This window comes from Chelon labrosus, assembly GCF_963514085.1.
Source record: "Chelon labrosus genome assembly, chromosome: 1".
NCBI lineage: Eukaryota > Metazoa > Chordata > Actinopteri > Mugiliformes > Mugilidae > Chelon > Chelon labrosus.
The window spans coordinates 16,263,719-16,284,138 of NC_140337.1; the positions used below are offsets into that span (position 1 = coordinate 16,263,719).

The 20,420-nt window shown below is 42.4% G+C and overlaps 1 protein-coding gene across 1 annotated transcript in view; it reads right to left on the reverse strand.

Annotated features, from left to right (window-relative positions):
- The window catches only part of pcxb (pyruvate carboxylase b), a 307,177-nt gene that overhangs the window by 222,641 nt on the left and 64,116 nt on the right, over positions 1-20,420 (reverse strand). The window contains exon 10 of the mRNA XM_084546125.1: positions 11,351-11,469. Coding sequence (XP_084402251.1) covers positions 11,351-11,469 — 119 coding nt within the window. The remainder of the gene's footprint in view (positions 1-11,350; positions 11,470-20,420) is intronic.

The window sequence follows — 20,420 nt, forward strand, 5'->3', positions numbered from 1 at the left end:
AATAAAGACACGGGTGATTGACGAAATACTCAACCACAAGCGGCTCCTCGTACATCAGCACCATCACATCAATAATTCACCACATGCCGATACGTTATTCAATGACACAATCACACACACACTGTGTACTCACACTAAATACTTTCATCTGTTAGTTCCTGTTTAGATTCATTCAGTATGTATATATTTAACAGCTACATGGAGAGATTATTTAAAAAAAAAAAAAAAAAAAAGTAGGCTCTCATTACTGAGGAGCACATATAACCTTATGTTGTGAATGTGACCCAGACCACCTCCAAATGTGGACAGAGATCCAATCACTCAGTGCATCCTGGGTGTGTTCACAACAGTGCTTTAAGCTGGTCGCTTGAGATCAAATTCCCAAGGACGCATGTTAATGTGAGGTCTGAGTGAGGTCATAGCTCATTATTGTCCTTTGGAGAAAGCAGCTGACAAAGACCTTGGGGTGAGAGGGTGGGAATAAGCTGGGAAATATATATATATATAAATGAATTCCACAATAAAAGATCTCCCTTCAACAGTGCAATTACATGAATATCAATGAGACCAGTTGTTGAGACCAGTCTGTATGTCTCTGCAGCTACAGTAGCTAGCTGCTAATGCTCTCTGTCTTAGATTAAATGGTTAAGCAGAGTTTATACATCTGCTGGACACAGACGTTGTAACCTACGCACTCATTTTTGTTTCCAATTCCTGCTTCACCTTCAACAATGGCGACTGAAATCTTCTGGTGAAATGTTGCCAAAGACGAGTCATACAAACGTTTGTATCTTTGAAACCTCCTCAGATAACCTCTCCTCGATGTGTCCCATCTTTATTGATCCAAAACAATCAATTCAAAAACTGCGAGATGGAGAAGCAGTCGGAAATACTAAAGCGGAAACACGCTACTACCAAGTGGACCAATCACAGCTCTTGGGGCCTGCCCATTAGGGCTAGTTATTAGCTTGTTTTAGTTTTAGTTTAGATACAACTTTTTAACTGTTTTCTGAGATTTCAATAGATGGAGCAATGCTAATCCTGAGGAATTAATATTTTTTGGGAGAAAATGCTAACATGGTTTATTTGTCTGAATCTTTTCTGCACTGGAGCAACAAATAATTGAGGACAAGTTATAATTTGTTGTTGTGAATTCCCAGCAGGGCAGAAAAAAAACACAGAAACATTAGTTCAGGAACTCTTAACTTCCCGACATTTGTCCCTCACATTAAAGGTAATCTACTTTCTCTCTGCAGCATTTCATCCAAACAAGCACACAATCCTTTGCTGTCCCTTCAGCCAGCGCTCACACACACACACACACACACACACACACACACACACACACACACACACACACACACACACACACACACACACACACACACACACACACACACACACACACACACACACACACACACACACACACAGAGACACACACACACACACACACACAGAGACAGACAGACAGACAGAGCCCAGCGCGAGCCTGGGGGTATAATTATATCACTTTAAGATCTAAAGGACTCCTGTCCACCAATCTACCAAATGCGCAATGTCCCTTGACAGCGGCATGTGCACACACTCGCACACACTAGCTCGGTGCACAGAGCCAATGACGAACACACAGTCGACGCACAGAGGAAAGATCATTTACAGCTAAATTATAGACAAATTGAACCTTGAGAGAGGAGAAGTTCAAAGGCAGGGCTGGAGCTGAATGCCGAGGCGGCCTCCCGGCCCCTCACAAACACACTTATGCCTTTCAAATATACAAGCAGAACACACACACACACACAGGGTATGCCTCCCAGACAAAAACTATCTTGCATGTATCTCACATTTTGTCCGTCGCAGTCAGACGCATCAGACAGATTTGCCTCTATTGTTGGAATTCAGTAAAGCAGGAAGTCAGATGAATAGGTATTCACATAATGTTCTGATGCAATGTTTTCGCCTTGTGTGTGAGAGACTTTGTCGTCGCCTTTGGACATCAAAATTTTGGAATACAGCGGTGTATTTTTGTATGCATCTATGAATGAGCGTGTCTGTCTGTCTGTCTGTGTGTGTGTGTGTGTGTGTATGTCTGTGTGGGTGCATTCATTCTGATTACAGATTGTGGTATTCCGCCTCCGCACTGACACTCGTGCATGCGCCCATTACCACTGCTGAGCAAGAGAGAGAGAAGCAAAAGAAACCCTGAAAAGTTAGAGGGTGCCTTCCCCGTCAAAAAAAAAAAAAAAAGATACCACCTTGTCAAGGAAGAGCGGCGGAAAAGTGAGACATGCGACAATAATCAAAGCAGCGCGGCGGCGAATGTGGAGGAAGAGGAGCAGTCAAAACAGGATCTGTGAAGGGTGGAGTGTGAGCAACTGGCAGGGAGAGGGAGAGGAGGAAAGGTAGAGGAGGACAGGTAGGAAAGAGAAGGGACACGTTTTAAAGGCTAAACATGATTTACAATTAACTTGATACAAAATCCTGCCCATGCATGAGTGCTGAAGTAAGATTTAACTCCATGTGGAATCTAATTAAATGTTCAAGTGTTGTAATATACACTGATCAGCCACAACATTAAAACCACTGACAGGTGAATAACATTGAGCATCTTGTGACAGTTCAATGTTCTGCTGGGAAAATTTGGACCTGGAATTCATTCGTGTGGATGTTCCTTAGACATGTAGCACCCACCTAGACCAGACCAGACACCCCCACCCCATAGCAATGACACTCCTTGATGGTAGCAGCCATCCCCAGCAGGATGCAGCCTGACACAGACACACACACAAAAACGGTTTAAGAACAACTAAAAAAAAACATGATGAACAGCACAAGGTGTTGACCTGGCCTCCAATTCAGTAGATCCCAAACTGATCAAGTATCTGTGGGATGCAGTGGAACAAACACTGGACCCAAAGGCCCCCCACTAATAACATCCTGTTGCCAGACACCACAGGACACCCTCAGAAGGCCCATGTCCATTCTCTGATGAGTCACAACTGTTTTGGAGGCACAAGGGAGACCTACACAATATTAGGAAGGTGGTCATAATGTTATGCCTGATCGGTGTACATCAGTATACGGCACAACACTGATCCAAAAACAGATAGCAGTCCGCAAGCCGACCTTTCTAAGAGAAGAGCAGCCATGCTAAGACGCTGAAAGAGGAGTTACTGGAGATTTTTCACTACCATTTAAAAGCTCCCTGAGTTTTCTTTCAGTGTTGCATACAAACAGTTCCACTGGTACAGCCTTTTTACATTTGTCAGTAAACAGTTGTCATTTTAATTCATGAATATTTAAATTAAAAATTAAAAATTTAACCGTGTTCATGGCAAAAATGAGGACATCCTAACTATGTCAGAGAGCTAAGAGAGTCTCTGTTCTTGATTCAGACGTCTTCTCCTTCCTTCACTCCAAGTTTTGAGATATTTTTAGGCCGTCTTGCACGCGGCGTGTTTTAAGCGACCAATGTAAAAACCTTCAGTTTCACGTTCTCGACCAACATTTGCATTTGTGATTAACCGATATCTAAGGAAATCTGTTCTTAACAATATCTATTTGATACGGACTGAGCCAAAGGTCCAACAGCTGACAACTCGTCTCATTCCAAATTTAGTTAATGACGTTTGCAGACTTTAAGCCGATGGGTGGCCAAACCTTTACAAATCTTTTTTTACTTTTTGTAGTACTTAATAACAAATAAATAAAATAAGAAGAACGGTTCATTTTTAATTCGTATTTGCCTCCGGATTGTCGGCCTTTTACTACTTTTTGCTTCAAACCTGAATTAAACATGATCATTGCATACGTGCATAAATATGAACTGTCAAATTTATTCAGTGAAAATCGTGCAGCTGCACACATGTCTTAGTCAGAATAGCCAAATTAAATTATATTTCTAAAAGTCTCTCAGGCTCTATTTAGGATGATATTTCTCCATAATGGAAAATGCTCCCGGGGCTGCAAACCGAAGTCAATAGACTCTTTATTAGCCCTTCAGCATATAAGAAAAAATTACAGTGCTTACGATACAACTCGTACCCACATTTTCCACCATTTCATTTCACGGTCGCTGACGGCAAGGCGCAGCTTTGTCCGATTGGCAAAATGTTGTGATATGCCAATGTCCACAGCCTCCTATAAATGCACAGTTAGCGATAAATGTTCTTAAAGCGTGATTTGACATTTTAGTCAGCATTACTCCCACATTCAACGTAATGGCTTTAAAGTCATTCTCACACCTGTACCAATATATTAATAGATGAAAACCGAAGGGGATGAAGAAAAGATGAGCCTCGAGTCGAAGTGGATGAGGCAAAGGTGAGGTAAAGGACAGAGAGGGCGGAGAGATGAATGAACAGACAGATATCGGAGGGTGAATGCGAATGAGAGGAGAGGATGACAAGGATGAGACGGATGAGAGGAAGGAGAGAGGGCTGAAACTGGAGGAGAGGGGAGGGAGGGAGGACAGGAGAGGGGCAGAGAAGGAGTGATGGGGCCGACACACGGAGGGAGAAACTGACAGAGCTGAAAGGATGGTGGAAGGAAGGAGGGAGACAGAACAGGAGGCAACGGAGCGAGGAAGGAGGAGAGGAAGGGGGGGATGGAGAAATGGACAGAGGTGGAGCGATGGATTCACAGATGAAGGGAAGTGCTCGAGGGGGAAATGACGAATGAGCTACATGGCTGTGGGAAGAGGGGTTGGGTTACTTTGATATCTGAATATGTGCATTATATCGACCCTCACAGCACATAACATTCAATTAGTGACAGTTCAGCTGCTAATTGCGGAGTAAACAAGGATAAGAGGCCGCTCACAGCTGGTAGTAACACGTGATCTGTATCTCGCCTTTTACATTTATGACTGGTACTTGTGTTCTAGTTATTCCACTTCTGCCTGCACTGATTGGTTATTAATACGATAATTAGGCAGGCGAAACCGGCACTCCTTACAACTACAACACATCGCAGGTGAAGATAAGCAACGCAGGTGAAGATAAGCAACGCAGGTGAGCGGGTTCTGTTTATTTTTCCTTTGACAAGGACTGAGTGGTGCCAGCTTTATGCTCCAGACAGCAGGAGGTGGAGGAAGAGGTGACCTTTCAACCTGTTTAGGTGGAAGAATTACCAAACAGCGCAGGCTGAACCTTCCCCCAGCCGGGAGTGGATCACTGCGTGAGCCGGGCTACCTCCAGATCTGGTCAGTCCAGAGTCTGACAGCAGAGCACAGCTTGGTGAAAAGATCTTTTTTTACAGGACAAAATAGAAAAATCCAATTCCACAACAGTCCAATTTTGAGACATTTTACTCGGCACCAAAAATGTCAACCTGCGGGCGGTAATGGAAGGAAAAGTCTGGGGACGCCAAAAATCAGTCACACACAGAAAATTTGGGACCCACCTACTTCAAACCTCATCCCTATTCATCTGACATTTAAAAAACACTCCATGCAAGACAAAAGACACAGATGCCACACTGAAGTAAACGTAATATGTGTTGACATGCCTCAAAATATCAATAAGAATTAGGGGCTGAACAACCTCAGATTTTTTTAAAGTCGACTAATATGTGATGAAAGCCGAGGCGACTAGTCGATGACGTCACACATAAAAACACTGAATTCATTCATTCAGAAGATGATGATTAAGACAGTCCCATGTGCAAACTGATTTGTGCTTTCTTTATCTTTTCCAACACCAAACATGCATGGAAAGGACATGCTTTTTTCCACCCAGAGCAAAACAATGGGATTAAGTGTTAAAGGGGAGCTACTGTTTTTTTACAACCTGGATTTATTTCTGGCATAAAATACGATCGTTTACTCACCCATATAACTTTTGTGTTATTTGCACTTGTTCAGGAGATATTTAGATCCGCGTATATCCATATAGTGGGAGTGACTGGGGCACCGAAATGCAGCCTCTAAATAACGTATTATCTGCCACGAAACCAATATTTTGTTATAGTACGCTAGTGCTATTCCCAGTTGAGTCTGGAGTTACCTGTTATCATCATCCAGGGTCTGTAGATTGACCTACAGACCCTGGATTATGTCTTCTGACCTGGATGATGTCATCTCTGAGTGGTGCGCGCACCTGCGACGGTTAGCTTGTTTACCTGTAATTTGCTACTGCTAGCTTTTTGCAACATGGCTGAATATTTTTCCGATTTTGGGGTTATGATAACAGGGAACACCGGACTCAGCGGGGAATAGCATTAGCGTACAATAACAAAATATTGGTGAAATTAATTGTCTGTTTCGCAGCAGATAATGTGTTATTTAGAGGCATTTCGGTGCCCCAGTCACTCCCACTATATGGATATACGCAGATCTAATTATCTCCTGAACAAGTGCAAATGACACAAAAGTTATATGGGTGAATAAACGTATAATAACGTATTTTATGCCAGAAATATGGTCCAGGTTGTAAAAAACAGTAGTTCCCCTTTAACATGGCTATATGGAAGGAATATTACTCAACAGAATGATTATCAAAGGTTTACACCACCCCTCTAAACCCGTTTAAATATTCCCTCTGATCAGACCAGTCTGTCCTGATTGAGGTCGACCCATGAGACAGTTTAGTTCCGACTGGGCGATTATGCCGATCATAAGCAGCACACTAGTGTCCATTTAAATGACCTTTTCATACCAACACTTATAATGTGCCTAAAGAAAGAAAGCTCAGGTAGAAAGACAAAATCAATCAGCCCTACCGGAAACAAAGTGTGGTACAAAAAACAAAGAGCACTTAAAAATGAATGCCCAGCTTCAAGTACAGAACACAGTTGCTCAGAAAGCGATTGGTCGCTGGAAGGCAGCCACCGGAGCTACATATAAAAAGCATTTTGAAGTGAGTGAGTATGTGCCACATACTGAGAATTAAAAGGTAAAAAGATTATCAAGCCAAGGCTCAACTGTAGTCAGGGAAAAGAAAGTGAGAAAACTGAATAGGGAACAAGAAGAATGGCTGATGAAAAGAGGAACTAATCAGGAGACATGAAAGACTTAGTGGGGGGGTGGGTTGAGGAATGAACTGAAAGTTTCACACCTCGGTATAAATAATAGCTGGCTGACCACTCTATTAGTAACAATGTCTAATTCAAACACACAAAACATGAATAAATGTGCTCCCACACTCAGACTGAGAGAGCGGCTCCAAGATTCATGGACAGAAAGTTCAAATAAAAGTACGTTTTCCCTTTTGTAATTTGCACTCAAATGTAATACTTGTCTTCTTGTAAAGAGAATATTTTCCCTGAAATTCTGATGGATGCACACCGGGTTTCTTTTCCAGAGACCTGTTCTCTCTTCGTCTGCCGTTGCTGCTCAGAGCCAAACCTCAGCCTGAAATGAAAGCTGTGCTTCTGGCAGCTGAAACTTTCAACACGGCCGCTTCATGCCAGACTCTGCCCCGATTCAAGTAATTACTAGTCTTCCGCCAATTCAAATGACCCCAATTCCACAAAATGTCAAATTTCCTCAGTGACATGAGGGCTTCCCTGCAGGATGGAGAGGATATGACAAACCCGTACATGGCTGGATTAGAGTCAGACTGTAATAAATAAGAATGTCACTTTATTGTCTGGCTGGTAGGAGCACAGGTGGATGCAGTGCAGGTACATAAATAAGGAAACTGACAAACGAGTCGGAATTTATATGTACACCGATCAGCCACAACATTAAAACCACTTACAGGAGAAGTGAATAACATTGACCATCTTGTGACAATTCAATGTTCTGCTGGGAAACACACACAAGGTGTTGACCTGGCCTCCAAATTCACTAGATCCCAAACTGATCAAGTATTTGTGCGATACACAGGGGCCCCTCCCCTAATCCATTCTCTGATGAGTCACAACTGTTTTGAACGCACAAGGGAGAACTACACAATGTTAGGAAGGTGGTCATAATGTTATGCCTGATCGGTGTATATATAATCATGTTCTCCTGGCATCCTTGGTGAGTTGCAGCCTTTTAGTTTCCATCTTTAAATATATCAGACACTACCGTGCATTCAGCAGCAGTAACAGAAAAGAGAGGCAATTCTGCAATTTATAATTCACATTATAGCAATATCTGCTCTGTGCACATGAAAAACATAATTTATGATGGATACATAGCCCAACTTCTTCCTCTGTCCTTGCTTCCCCCAAAACCGTCTGGATCTTTCTTACAAAAAGATAAATGTCAAGGAACAGAAAATCACAGAGGGAATTCAAAATGAAATTTTTAAGACTTGTGTCGACGTCAATAAGTGCGTGTAAAATCGTCCATCCGGAGTGAGACTCATTACGATGGGAGCAAACAAAATGATTGAGATGTGTGTAGAAGAAGGGAGAAGGAGTTTAAAGTAGTTAAAAGACAACTTTCACACCAGCCTAGTCTATAGCTAGGTAGTTTTGTGGCCCAGCAACAGCAACTCAAAATGAAAGCAATAATACAAAAAAGGGAATCATAAATCAGCGATGTGGAACAGTAATGGTCCAGCTTGGAGACACAGCCCCAAATCTCTTGGTGTTGGGTTAACGTGGCTATCCATCCCTCATCTTCCTGAAGTGGACCTAATTATCACAGCAGCCCTCTCAAACTATCCAAGAAGTTGTTTTAGGAATCATGGGCCATCGATTCTGTTGTTTATGTAGGAGGATATAATGGAAATAAAGCTGATCATTAAATGATATGAACAATCATACAGCTGCCCTGGCTACTGCAGAGGAGCTGTGATAAATAATCCATTAAAACGTGAACACGAGTGGCATCAGGATTTGCTAATTAAAGACTGCTTTCAGATTTTTATTGTCTTTATACTTTTTAGACATTATAGAAAGCTGAGCCCCTTTAGTTCTCAAATGATTAGTTTCATGTCCAAGCCTTACGGTGAGCTTTTAGCCGCTAGCACTTCAGGGTTTTCCCATTCAATGGTAATACTATGGCGCCCGCCAGGGTTTAATTAACTCGCCAGGGTCTCATAACGAATCGGAAATATTTTTGCATGTTTTAAGCTACTATAAGTGCTAGCTAAAGATTAAAAGTCAGCTGTTAAATAACTATAAATTAAATTCATTCGGTGACACTTAATCTTACATACATTTGTCCACAAAATACAACGTCTCAACAGCATTTTGTCTAGTATTCCTACATATGAACTGCACAGACTGCCGTTATTTGTCACTAAATCTCACAAAATCTTGGGGGAAACGCTGCACTTCTTATTTTTATTGGTTTTCTTATGAGCCAACCCGTAACCTGGATGTGTCCCATGTCTCCACCATAGACTGTGTGAATATACTGTCTAAGATCTGCACACAATGCAATACATATTCTAGCCAGTGATTTTATGCAATTAAAGGGGAACTACTGTTTCTTTTTTTTTTTTTTTTACAACCTGGACCTTATTTCTGGCATAAAATACGATCTTTTACTCACCCATATAACTTTTGTAGTCATTTGTAGTCCTTCAGGAGATATTTAGATCTGCATATATCCATATAGTGGGAGTGACTGGGGCACCGAAACGCACCCTCTAAATAACGTTCTGCGTTCTGCTACTGCTAGTTTTTTGCAACATGGCTGAATATTTTTCCGATTCTGAGGTTGTGGACGGACCATTGCAGAAGCAAATTACAGGTAAACAAGCTGACCGTCGCGGGTGTGTGCAGCGCTCAACGATAACAAAATATTGGTGAAATAAACGCATTTCGCGGCAGATAATGCATTATTTAGAGGCTGCGTTTCGGTGCCCCAGTCACTCCCACTATATGCATATAAGCTGAGCTAATTATCTCCCGAACCAATACAAATTACACAAAAGTTATATGGGTAGGTAAACAATCATATTTTATGCCAGAAATAAGGTCCGGGTTGTAAAAAACAGTAGTTCTCCTTTAAGTCTATTAGCAATTCAATACACAAACAAATAATGCAGAACAAGGTGGAGTGTGTGGATGTTTAAAGATTTGTTAATAGCATGTTTCCCTAACCCTAACCCTGTCAGCCATGATGGTTCTACATCCTCATCTAAAGCAGAAAAACATGGAAAAATACAACCTAACCAAGAATAAATTAATTAATAAATAAATCAAGGTCTTTACCTGAATTATGCAAAATACAAATGTGTACTGATGTCTTCCAGATCATCATTATGTCTCATTATCTACATTTCTCTAGCATAAATATTTAAGAGCTCAACTGACAGGTTATACTTAAAAGCAGGCATACTTTTTACTCAAAGTAACTAATTAGCGGTTTCAAATAAATAGATAAATAAATCTTTTGAATTGAGGCTGGCAGCTGTTTGACTTAATGGCCACCAGGACGGATGCTCGCCGAGTAGATTTCTATCGCTCATCCAGAGCTGATTTAGTTCACTGTGGTGTGATGCAAATATCTCTAGTTGATCAAAGACCTCCTGTGAGTAAAAAAAAAAAAGAAAGAAAAGGAAAGGAAACGCACGCACACACAAAGACTGAGATGAAAGAAGCCCAACAAGAGTGCGGAGACTTATCACGATAGCAAGAGAATACAGATGAAGTTGTCAGTCATGTTGTGTTACCGTAGCAACAGGCAATTTTGTTTCCTTGCGCGCCCGTCCCCCCCGCCCCTCCCGCCGCCTCCTTCCCGCCAATTAAACTTGCCCTATTAGTTGCACCGGTTTGTTAGCGTGTCAGCTTAATTCAATAATAAAGCAAATTATGCAGGAAATCTGATAAGAATTAGAATAATTGTGGTTTTCTGTGTATGTGCGCACACACACATCATCATTATTGGCGCCGAGCAAAGATTCACGGGTTCGGGGTGTGACGGCGCTGCTGCCACGCCTGTACCTGTGTTTTATTCCGAGACCCATCTGTGTTGTTTCATCCGAGCAAATCTCACAGGTCATCAGTGGAGCCGAGCGCTATTTATATCTTTCATTATCCTCTCTCTCTTCCTCACCCCTCTCCTCCGTTCTTGTTGCCTCTCACCCCTTTTTCTGACCTCATCTCTCTGCCTCTCTGGTCCTACACCTGATCTGGCTTTCTTCTCTTTCCCAATCTTTTTCTACTTGTCAGTCTTCCATCAATGCCTTCGTGTTTTTTTTTTTCCCCCTCAGCCTCTCCATTTCTCAGATTTTCGCTTCTGTCTCATGTATTTAACATCACCTTCACTCTTTGCTTGGCTGTTTAGACTCCTTCATGTTTGAGGGAGAGAGAGAGAGAGAGAATGGGAACCCTCCCACCTTGAAGCTGCACACCTGTCTGGCGGATGATCCAAAAACGCCCATACGCAAAATGACAACCGCCGCAATTACACCGCTACCCGCCAGCCAAAATCCATCCACATAAGTAAACATCTGCTACTTACTCAGTGATTTCCTCTGTGACCGTGTGCTCAACTTGGAGTCGGGAGTTGACTTCGATGAAGTAGTGTTTGCCATGTTTGTCCACCAAGAACTCCACCGTGCCCGCGTTCTCGTATCCCACCTGTGGCAGAAACAAAAAAAAAAAAAAGAAAAAAAAAAGGCAGTTTTACACCTTTGAATTATCCTGTTAGTCTTACTTGTGTAAACAATCAAGAAGGAGTGCTCACTCAATTTAATGAGCCGTGAAACTCAAAGAAAACAAACTCCTGTCCGCGCTGCGCAAGCAAACAGGACTACATAAAAACGGGAGGAGAAGAAGCCTCGCGTTTTATTTGTGTGCGGAGATGAGAGCAGTTTGTCATCATCTCCCCGTAATGCAAAATTAGATCATTAATCGAGGGGGATTTATTGAAATCTCATCATCATAAAAGGCCATTTTCTCCACTACCTTTTTGCTACAACGCTGCAATTAGAATCACAATCAGTGTCAGGTACGATAAATACACAGGAACCCGTGTCAGTGTTGTTGGTGCAGGGACATTAATGTGTCCTCTAAATTATGCAATATGCAATGCAATATGCAAATGAGCCACAGAGGAAAAATATAACATAGGCATTTAATCAGCACATAGGGCTAATATATACATATATAAGTCCACATAAGGTAAGTAGAAGAGGTTTAGTTTTTGTAGCAGATCCTTTAATGTCCGGCCAAATTATCTCAAACATCCACTTCCAAGCTTTTCAGCCCTTATTCCATCTTCACACTACAAGCGACAAGAGTTGCGTAAACAGACGAGAGAGGCAACCTACATTTTCTGCAAGTTGTTCAAGTGTTACTCAAGTGCTCGTTGATGTTGTAGGACGGACCACAGATTCACATTTCTATTCAGGGGCTTTACGATTGAACAGCGTGATCCTTAGATCCACAAACTGGATAATTAGAGTGTTGCGAAACTATTGGGAGGCCTCTTCCTGGGCAGACAAGTTAGAAAAGAAATATAGATGAGACGCCTTCACTGTGATAAGTCTGTGGAACGCTACTGGATTCCCTCATTGTGAGTTTTAATGATGGAGCTGCAGAGCGCTGTCTAACACATTTTGATCCAATTTATCCCAGAGATGTACATTTATAAGATCTGGTGGCTGGGATGGTAGCCACCTAGAATATAGTATGACTTACATCATTTTCATACTCATCAAACCATACAGTGATCTACTGTGTCCTATTGATTGGTCATCACCATCCTGGAAGAGATGGCTCCCATCAAGATTAAATTGGAGACTAAAGGTGATCAGTCAGAGCAACTGACAGTGACTGTTCCCCCTTCGAAAGAACCATCACATCCAGTGATGTCTCTGCATAAAAAACACACAACTGCGTAGCTATCGTATATATACTGACAAATAAATTACGATTAAGATGTTTATTGTCACATTCGAGAAACTTATTTAAGAAATGTTAACGGTTAAATCATTTAAATGTCACTCTACAAGTCTAGGATGTAATATACATGACTGTATATACACCGATCAGCCACAACATTATGACCACCTTCCTCATATTGTGTATGTTTCCCTTGTGCTTGCAGTTGTGACTCATCAGAGAATGGACATGGGCCTTCTGAGGGTGTCCTGTGGTGTCTGGCAACAGAATGTTGTTGGTGGGGGGCCTTTGGGTCCTATGGGTTGAGGGGAGGGGCCTCTGTGGATCATCCCACAGATACTTGATCAGACTGCATCCTGCTGGGGATGGCTGCTGCCATCAAGGAGTGTCATTGCTATGGGGTGGGGGTGCCTGGTCTGGTCTAGGTGGGTGCTACATGTCTAAGTAACATCCACATGAATGAATGCCTGGTCCAAAAGTTTCCCAGCAGAACATTGAATTGTCACAAGATGATCAATGTTATTTACTTCTCCTGTCAGTGGTTGTAATGTTGTGGCTGATCAGTGTATATCGCTTTGTTGTAGCCAGAGCTGTACAGTCAGTACACAGTATGGTAGCAGACGTGATGCACCAGAAGGAGATAATAAGGACTGGTATATGATCTTAAAGCAAACCAGTATTTGAAACACCATATTTTTGTTGCAGCATCTTGGAACATGGATCATTACTGCTGTTCAAGTACGTGATGATATCCACTTCAGACAAGATTCAGTTTGTATAGACACAAAAAAGCTTCTAAAAAGGTACAAACCACTTCCATTTAGTCATCTAAATGATGTCGTCCCCTCCTTTGAACTGAAATGTTCTTATTTTATTCATGCAGCGTTGAAATGTGCTATTTATAATTACACTTTGAATGTTCTAAAACAATTCAATAGGTTTGTTAAATTGCTCATCATTCATTCACCAGAGAATAACAAAGCATCATTCGATCTCTGGTAACCTCCTTCAAAGCATGCTTTCTTTTCAGCACACAGACCTTTCAGTTTTAATTATACACGTTCATGTAAGAGTGACCGAAGATTTCCATTTGATTTTAATGTCCGTTTTAAGTTTTAATTATAACTCTTACACAGATTTTTTTTTTTTTTAAGGTATTATTCTCCATCATTTTACTCCATCTATGTCTGCAAAAGTCTTGATGGAATCTGAATCAAGTGAAAGTCTGATGCAGCACCTGATTAGAACCGACTCAGTTAAAAATAAATGTTCACGTCTCGTGTAATTAGTATGCTTAGCTAAGATTTGCTGCCCCCCGCATGGAATATGTTATTTTTTTTTTCCTATCTGAAGCTGAACACGGCTGCATTCAGAGTAAAACATGATAACTGAGGGAAATTAGCATGTTCGTAAGCCAACACCAGCTTTTCCCATTCTTTTTCTTTTAAACTCCACTCAGCTCCACTTTAATTCTACCCAATGGGAGCTTCACGCAGGGTGTAATCGCTGCATAAATGCTACATAAATAAACTTTATTATTATCATCAGCATAATTTCAAGACTAGGCGCGTTCAGACAAATTATACTCATGATCTGAGCGAAGAAATCCGATTGGTGTTCAGACCATCTGGACACGTTTAACCAATCAGAGCAGTTTCTTATTTCTCACTCAGCCGTATCACTGGTTATTTCCATAATCAAAGCCATAGAACGAAATCTTGCCCATTTCGAGTGAAAATAAAATATTGGAAGAAAACAACAATGAAATGAAATTACAGGATTGTGAGCAATCAAATGTCCAAAACATGGGTTGCAAAACAGCAAATCTAATTTTTGCAGAGGGCACAGATGTGAGAAAAACCCATGCAAAGACTAAAATGATTCAATAAGCAAACCATTCTCGTGTTTTTGGGTTTTGGTTTCCCCTTCCCTTCTCTACAGTGTTGAGCCTTTTTTGGAAATTAGAATCGGGTGTAAATTGCGAGGATGTCAAGGATCCAAACTGAACCCTTCACTGCTGCTTTCAAACAACAAAATTCACGTTTAGTTAACGGTTAAACCGGCGCACTTGCTCTGATTTCCATTTGGCGGACATCAACACAATCGACTGGGCAGAGGAAAAGACAAGGATGGATTGCAAAGACAATGATGGCCTCGAGCTAAAACTGCAGCAATTAGACTCTGGCAACCAAACAAGCACAAAAAAGCCACTTGCAAAAAATAAAAATAAAAAAACATCACTGTTTTGGAGAAATCTAGCATGCACAAAAAACACAGATAAACAAATGGTTCACTTGAATAAAACACCACCTGCTCAGAGCCTCTCCTTTAACTAGTAGAGATATTTAAGGTAACATCTCTAGAGGAAATTAGGTGGAGGAATCAGGAGCACAGTGCACACACCCACATACGGTACACATGTATTTATGCTGAGAGTAAACTTGTAAAGTATCTGTATGGAAACATTCAGACACACTTAATCAGCAGAGTTTTTTTTCTCCTGCAGAGAGAAATTAGTTTCATTTATGATATCTGGAGCTCCTCACAGGTTTTACCGCAGAGACTCATTAAAGGGATCACATGCACAGCTCAGTACGCAACCTGACCACACACACACACACGGATCCCAACAAATAAAAACTGTATGAGATTAAGCACACACACGTGGACGTGAGAGGGCACCGCCAACCGAATAAAGAACGTAAAACACCTACACACTGACAGTGAGGTAGCTATGTAGCTGTGTCCCTGCTGATCCGGCAGAAATTGAATAATTAGAGTGAAGCATAGTCTCACACGTGCACGCCACATATTGCAAATCCATAAACATGTGTGGTATATACATCTACTTGTGGAAGCACATGTGCTGCAGTTACACAAAAAAGGTACATCACGACAAGACAGAAGTAATTTAAGTAAATTCCAGCTGAGACTGTGCATGTAACAGCTGACAAACCCCCTGTTTACGTCACCCATAGGTTTCCTAAAGAGCGTTTTTGAAGCTCAGTGTGGAGACACTGGCCGTCGCCATCTTGGCAGCGCCTGACTCCACCTAACACCTGGCCAATTCAAAAAGGAGGCGGAGCAAGAGTGAAGCTGAGTCAGGTGGCTGATGCCCAGGCAGGCGGTTAAGGCTCATTTAAGGTACTACAGGTTCTACTTCCTGCTTCACTGTCAACAATGGCGAGAGACGAGTCATATAAAGGTTTGTATCTCCGAATCTCCTCAGTTAACCTTTCCTCGATGTGTTCCATCTTTATTGATCCAAAACAATCAATTGGAAAACTGTGGAGATGGAGAAGCAGCCAGAAATCCTAAAGCGGAAACACGCTACTACCAAGTGGACCAATCACAGATCGTCGCCACAACGCGTAGTTACATTTCTGGGGAGGTGCACGTCAGGCTACGGCATTAGGGTCTGTACAGGGTCTGGGCTGTCGCCGTAGTTACGCCGTCAAATTGACGCAGAAGCCTAAACAGCCTATTTGCGTCCTGCTATGGCACCCACCTGTCACTCAAAGCAGCCCTTAATTATGCGTAATTTTAAACATTGATACGATTTAAACGATTGACTGAGATGTCAAAACTGAACCAAGACCAGGGTCCAGATTTAGAGACCAAAATCACTTTTCGTATGAGGCTGCTACCATGTTTATTTCTGCTGTAAAGTCATTTATTATAACTTAAAGGTCCATGGGGACTGACTCACTTTTGGAGCATCCCTCAAGTGGCCATTTGAGGAACTACAGTCTTTATCTTTTAGTCTGAGAGGTTGACCAGAAAATAAAACAGGATTGAGTTCTGTACAAAGTCTTGCTTATAAAGGTGAGTTCAAGCTACAAACAGTCCAAAGAGCTGGCAGAACTGATAGACTGGTTGAGAGTGTCGGGGCCAAAATAGCAAAGAGGTGATCGCCTTTAGTCTCGCAGTTGGAGCAGGGGAGCAATAAGTGGCTGACATTTGAAGAAAGGAGTAGTGGAAGAGAGGAATGATGAAATGGACCTGGCTCATGCAGTGTCTCAACGAGGTCTTAAAGTGTAGTCTAAATTATTTTAGGAAGCCGGTGAATGGATGCGTACAGGGGCTGACAGCTAGTTCTACCAGCATTTTAAAGCAGCTGTAGAGGGAATTTAAAAAAGACAGACGGGAAAAAAATGAAAGTATGAATAAATAGTTGAAGATCTGTTGAAGACGAGATGCAGCGGGTTTTCCCAGTATTTCATGGCTGAGGGAAAAAAAACACACCGACTGTACAGATGAGGCTTGCAATCTAGGCTACTCCTCTCTGTGCACATGCACTCACACACAAAACTCTAAAATGCCAATCTCCAGCCTGAGTCACCCTCCTCTTAACCTTCTGTGTGCAGCCAATATTTGCACCCAAAGCCTCATTGACAAACGGTGAAGGACAGTACCACGGGAGGAGATGGGCTCCAGCCTTCATACACCATACACACGCACACAGGGGAACTTAAATGCACACACACACACTGCATCAATGTGTGTCACTCCATATTGCACTAATTCCCCCTTGCTCTCGCACACTGAGTCACTGAGTGAAGTAGCAGCCAGTGTAACAGATTGAGTGGTCACTGTTTTATAAGGTCTGGCAGCCAAGTCAATGGGCTGTACTAGCACAAGGTGAGGTCACGGGGATGCTGGGCGGGTGCAGACTACCGCACAAAGAGTCAGTCACTTTTAAGAAAGAAAAAAGAAAAAGAAAAAAAGAGGTGCATTTAAGCTTTTAGATCCCTGCTGCTGGCCACAGTGCGTATATGATTGCGCTTAAATGAAGCCAGCTCTGATGAATGTACACTGGCGTTTTGCCCTGGATGGAAAGTGACAGAGATGGATAGCTAGTACTGTAAAGCAGAGACAGGCGGAGTGTGAAACAAAATGCATTAAGAACGATCCATGAGTGCAGGAGGGGAAACGCAGGAGAGTGAATGGATGGTGGAAGTGGAGGAAGTGGTGGTTGGGGGGGGGGGGGGGGGGGGGGAGATCAAATGAGGACACAGACAAGGAATCAAAGTGTTCAGTGTGGGAGTGTGGAGAGACAGAGAGGACAAAGGTATACATAGTGAAATGAGTGGATTAGATGGAGCAATCAGAGGGAGTTGGAAGGCAGGGAGCTTCGGTGATGGAGAGACCGTCACCTTTTCGGGTTTCTGCGTCTCTCTCAAAGCGGTTAGAAGATGCCAAAATTCAAATTCAACAAAGGCTCTTGACAGATTCCTGCTTGATCGCGACAGCTCTATTGTAGTTCCTCTGGTTGCTGATGGCAAGGTCAGGACAGGAAATTCCTCACACACAGAGAAAGGTAGCAGCAGCGATGATGCGGCAAATGTTTTCTTGGAGTCTACTGTTTACCTGTCTGATCCTTCATGGCCGTAGACCTCTGTAATCATAATTCCTGGAAAGGTTTCTAGGCAAAAACACTTGTACACCATCTGTATTATGAATAAAATTCAATATTATATTTTCTGCCCTTTGGTGTTTAATAAAGCTTTTTTATTATATGTTTTGCAGTGTGTACATCAGTATCAGGCCCAACAACGACTAAAAAAAGTTATTTCTGGAGTTATTACATTTTATGGAAAGCCATTTAAAAATGTTTATGACTCATAGTGCACTCAAGGGCATATACTTGAGTTTTCCATGTCCATCCCTCCCTCTGCGTCACTCACTCCCCGGCAACACCGTCAGCTTTGGCTCTCTAGTATTTCCATTTGTTATACATCAGTGTGTGTGTCCGTGTGCATCTTCTGTAAATCCTTAAAGCCAGCAATAGAGCTGCTCCTATAGAGTGCGTAGGTTCATCCGCCCTTGTTCTGCTGCTGCTGCTGCACATTGTTTAATTGTTATCCTCTTTGTCTTAGCGGAGAGGTGTTTGGGATTCAAGCTGTGCCGACTTGAAGTCTGAACCGCAGTGTCTTTGATTAGCGAGCCGTGATTAGCCGTGTCCATAGAGGGCGCTAGGCTAGGTCAAATCATCTCCAAAAAGTGTGCATAAATCCACTGCACACGGTATTTTTTATCTTCTTCTTCTTCTTCTTTCCGGCAAATATTTGGTCGTGTTTGCTCTGATGAAAATGAGGCTGCTGAAATGTGTGGAGCCTGCTCTTCATTAGAGGACCCTTTTGCATTTTCTTTCATATAAGCACACACACACACACACACAAACACAATTCTGGCAGATTAGAGTTGGTGCCAAGCATAACAAGAGTTTTTGTCCTTGAACTAAAAGAAACTGTAACAAGTACTCAACAGGAACAAGACCTGCAATAGTAAGAAGATTTTTTTTGGCAATTCAATTTTAGCCCTAAAACACTGGTTAAATTCCCTTTAAAGTTTCACTACACAAACACGGACACACTCCGTGGTCATCTGGTGCGCACTCGCGCTACACACAAACTGTCCAAAAACAGTTGTTACTGCCAGACTGCTGTCACAACACGCAAGTCCAGCAAGGAGCAGCAATACCGAATTCACCACACACAAAGCACTGAGGTCCCACTCCTCCTCCCCCTCCCTCCTCCCCTCCTCATGCCCCACACCCTCCAGACAGAAAGTGACGCACGCTGGGTCACGAAGGGTCCAGGGGCGGTCAGAGTAACGTGCGACAAAGCCTCTGAGCTTCATGTGTGATGTGCATCACGTAGCAAAGGGAACAAAACAAATCAATCCTGCAATCGATGGTACTGACCTGTTAAATGGCTATGTCTGGTTACATTAGCGTGTGTGTGCGTGCGTGCCGCGGCGCCGCTGCTCGTCCATTCACTGCGGGGTGACATTCAGAGGCAGCGGGTCTAATTGTTTGGAGCACATGATCAATGCCGCTGTTGTCATGAAGCGAGTGTCACATGTCTGCAAACACGGAGATTTTAAAACGGGGTCTTTGAAGAGAAAAGTGGCTCTTGAGACTTTTTTCATAAAAAGGTCTGATGAGTGAACAAAAAAAGGAATGGAAAATTAATTTAAAACAGAGAATGTGGCAATTACTCAAATAGTTTTCGGTCATGAACACCTTTCATCTTGTGCTCAAGTTAGATGATTGTCTGAACAATAGGCATCATGAACTTTGTAAAAAGTTCCCTTTGCTTTTTAATTTTAGATTAATGGTGGAGTTGGTAAACTTTCTTTTTTAATGAGTGCAGTCCAGAAAACCCCCAGACCGATCATAATTACGTCCAAGGCTTAAGGCCCTTAAATATACGGAACTTACACCTGTCCGGCATAACATTATGACCACCTTCCTAATATTGTGTAGGTCTCCCTTGCGCCTCCAAAACAGTTGTGACTCATCAGAGAATGGACATGGGTCTTCTGAGGGTGTCCTGTGGTGTCTGGCAGCAGAATGTTGTTAGTGGGGGGATTGGGTCCTATGGGCTGAGGGGAGGGGCCTCTGTGGATCATCTCACAGATACTTGATCAGTTTGATCTAGTGAATTTGGAGGCCAGGTCAACACCTTGTGCTGTTCTTCATGTTTTTTTGAGTTGTTCTGTAAACTGTATTTGTTTTGGATCGCTGCTGCCATCAAGGAGTGTCATTGCTATGGGGCGGGGGGGTCTGGTCTGGTCTGGTCTGGTCTGGTCTAGGTGGGAATGCCAGGTCCAAAGGTTTCCCAGCACAAGATGGTCAAAGTTATTTACGTCTCCTGTCAATGGTCATAATGTTATGCCTG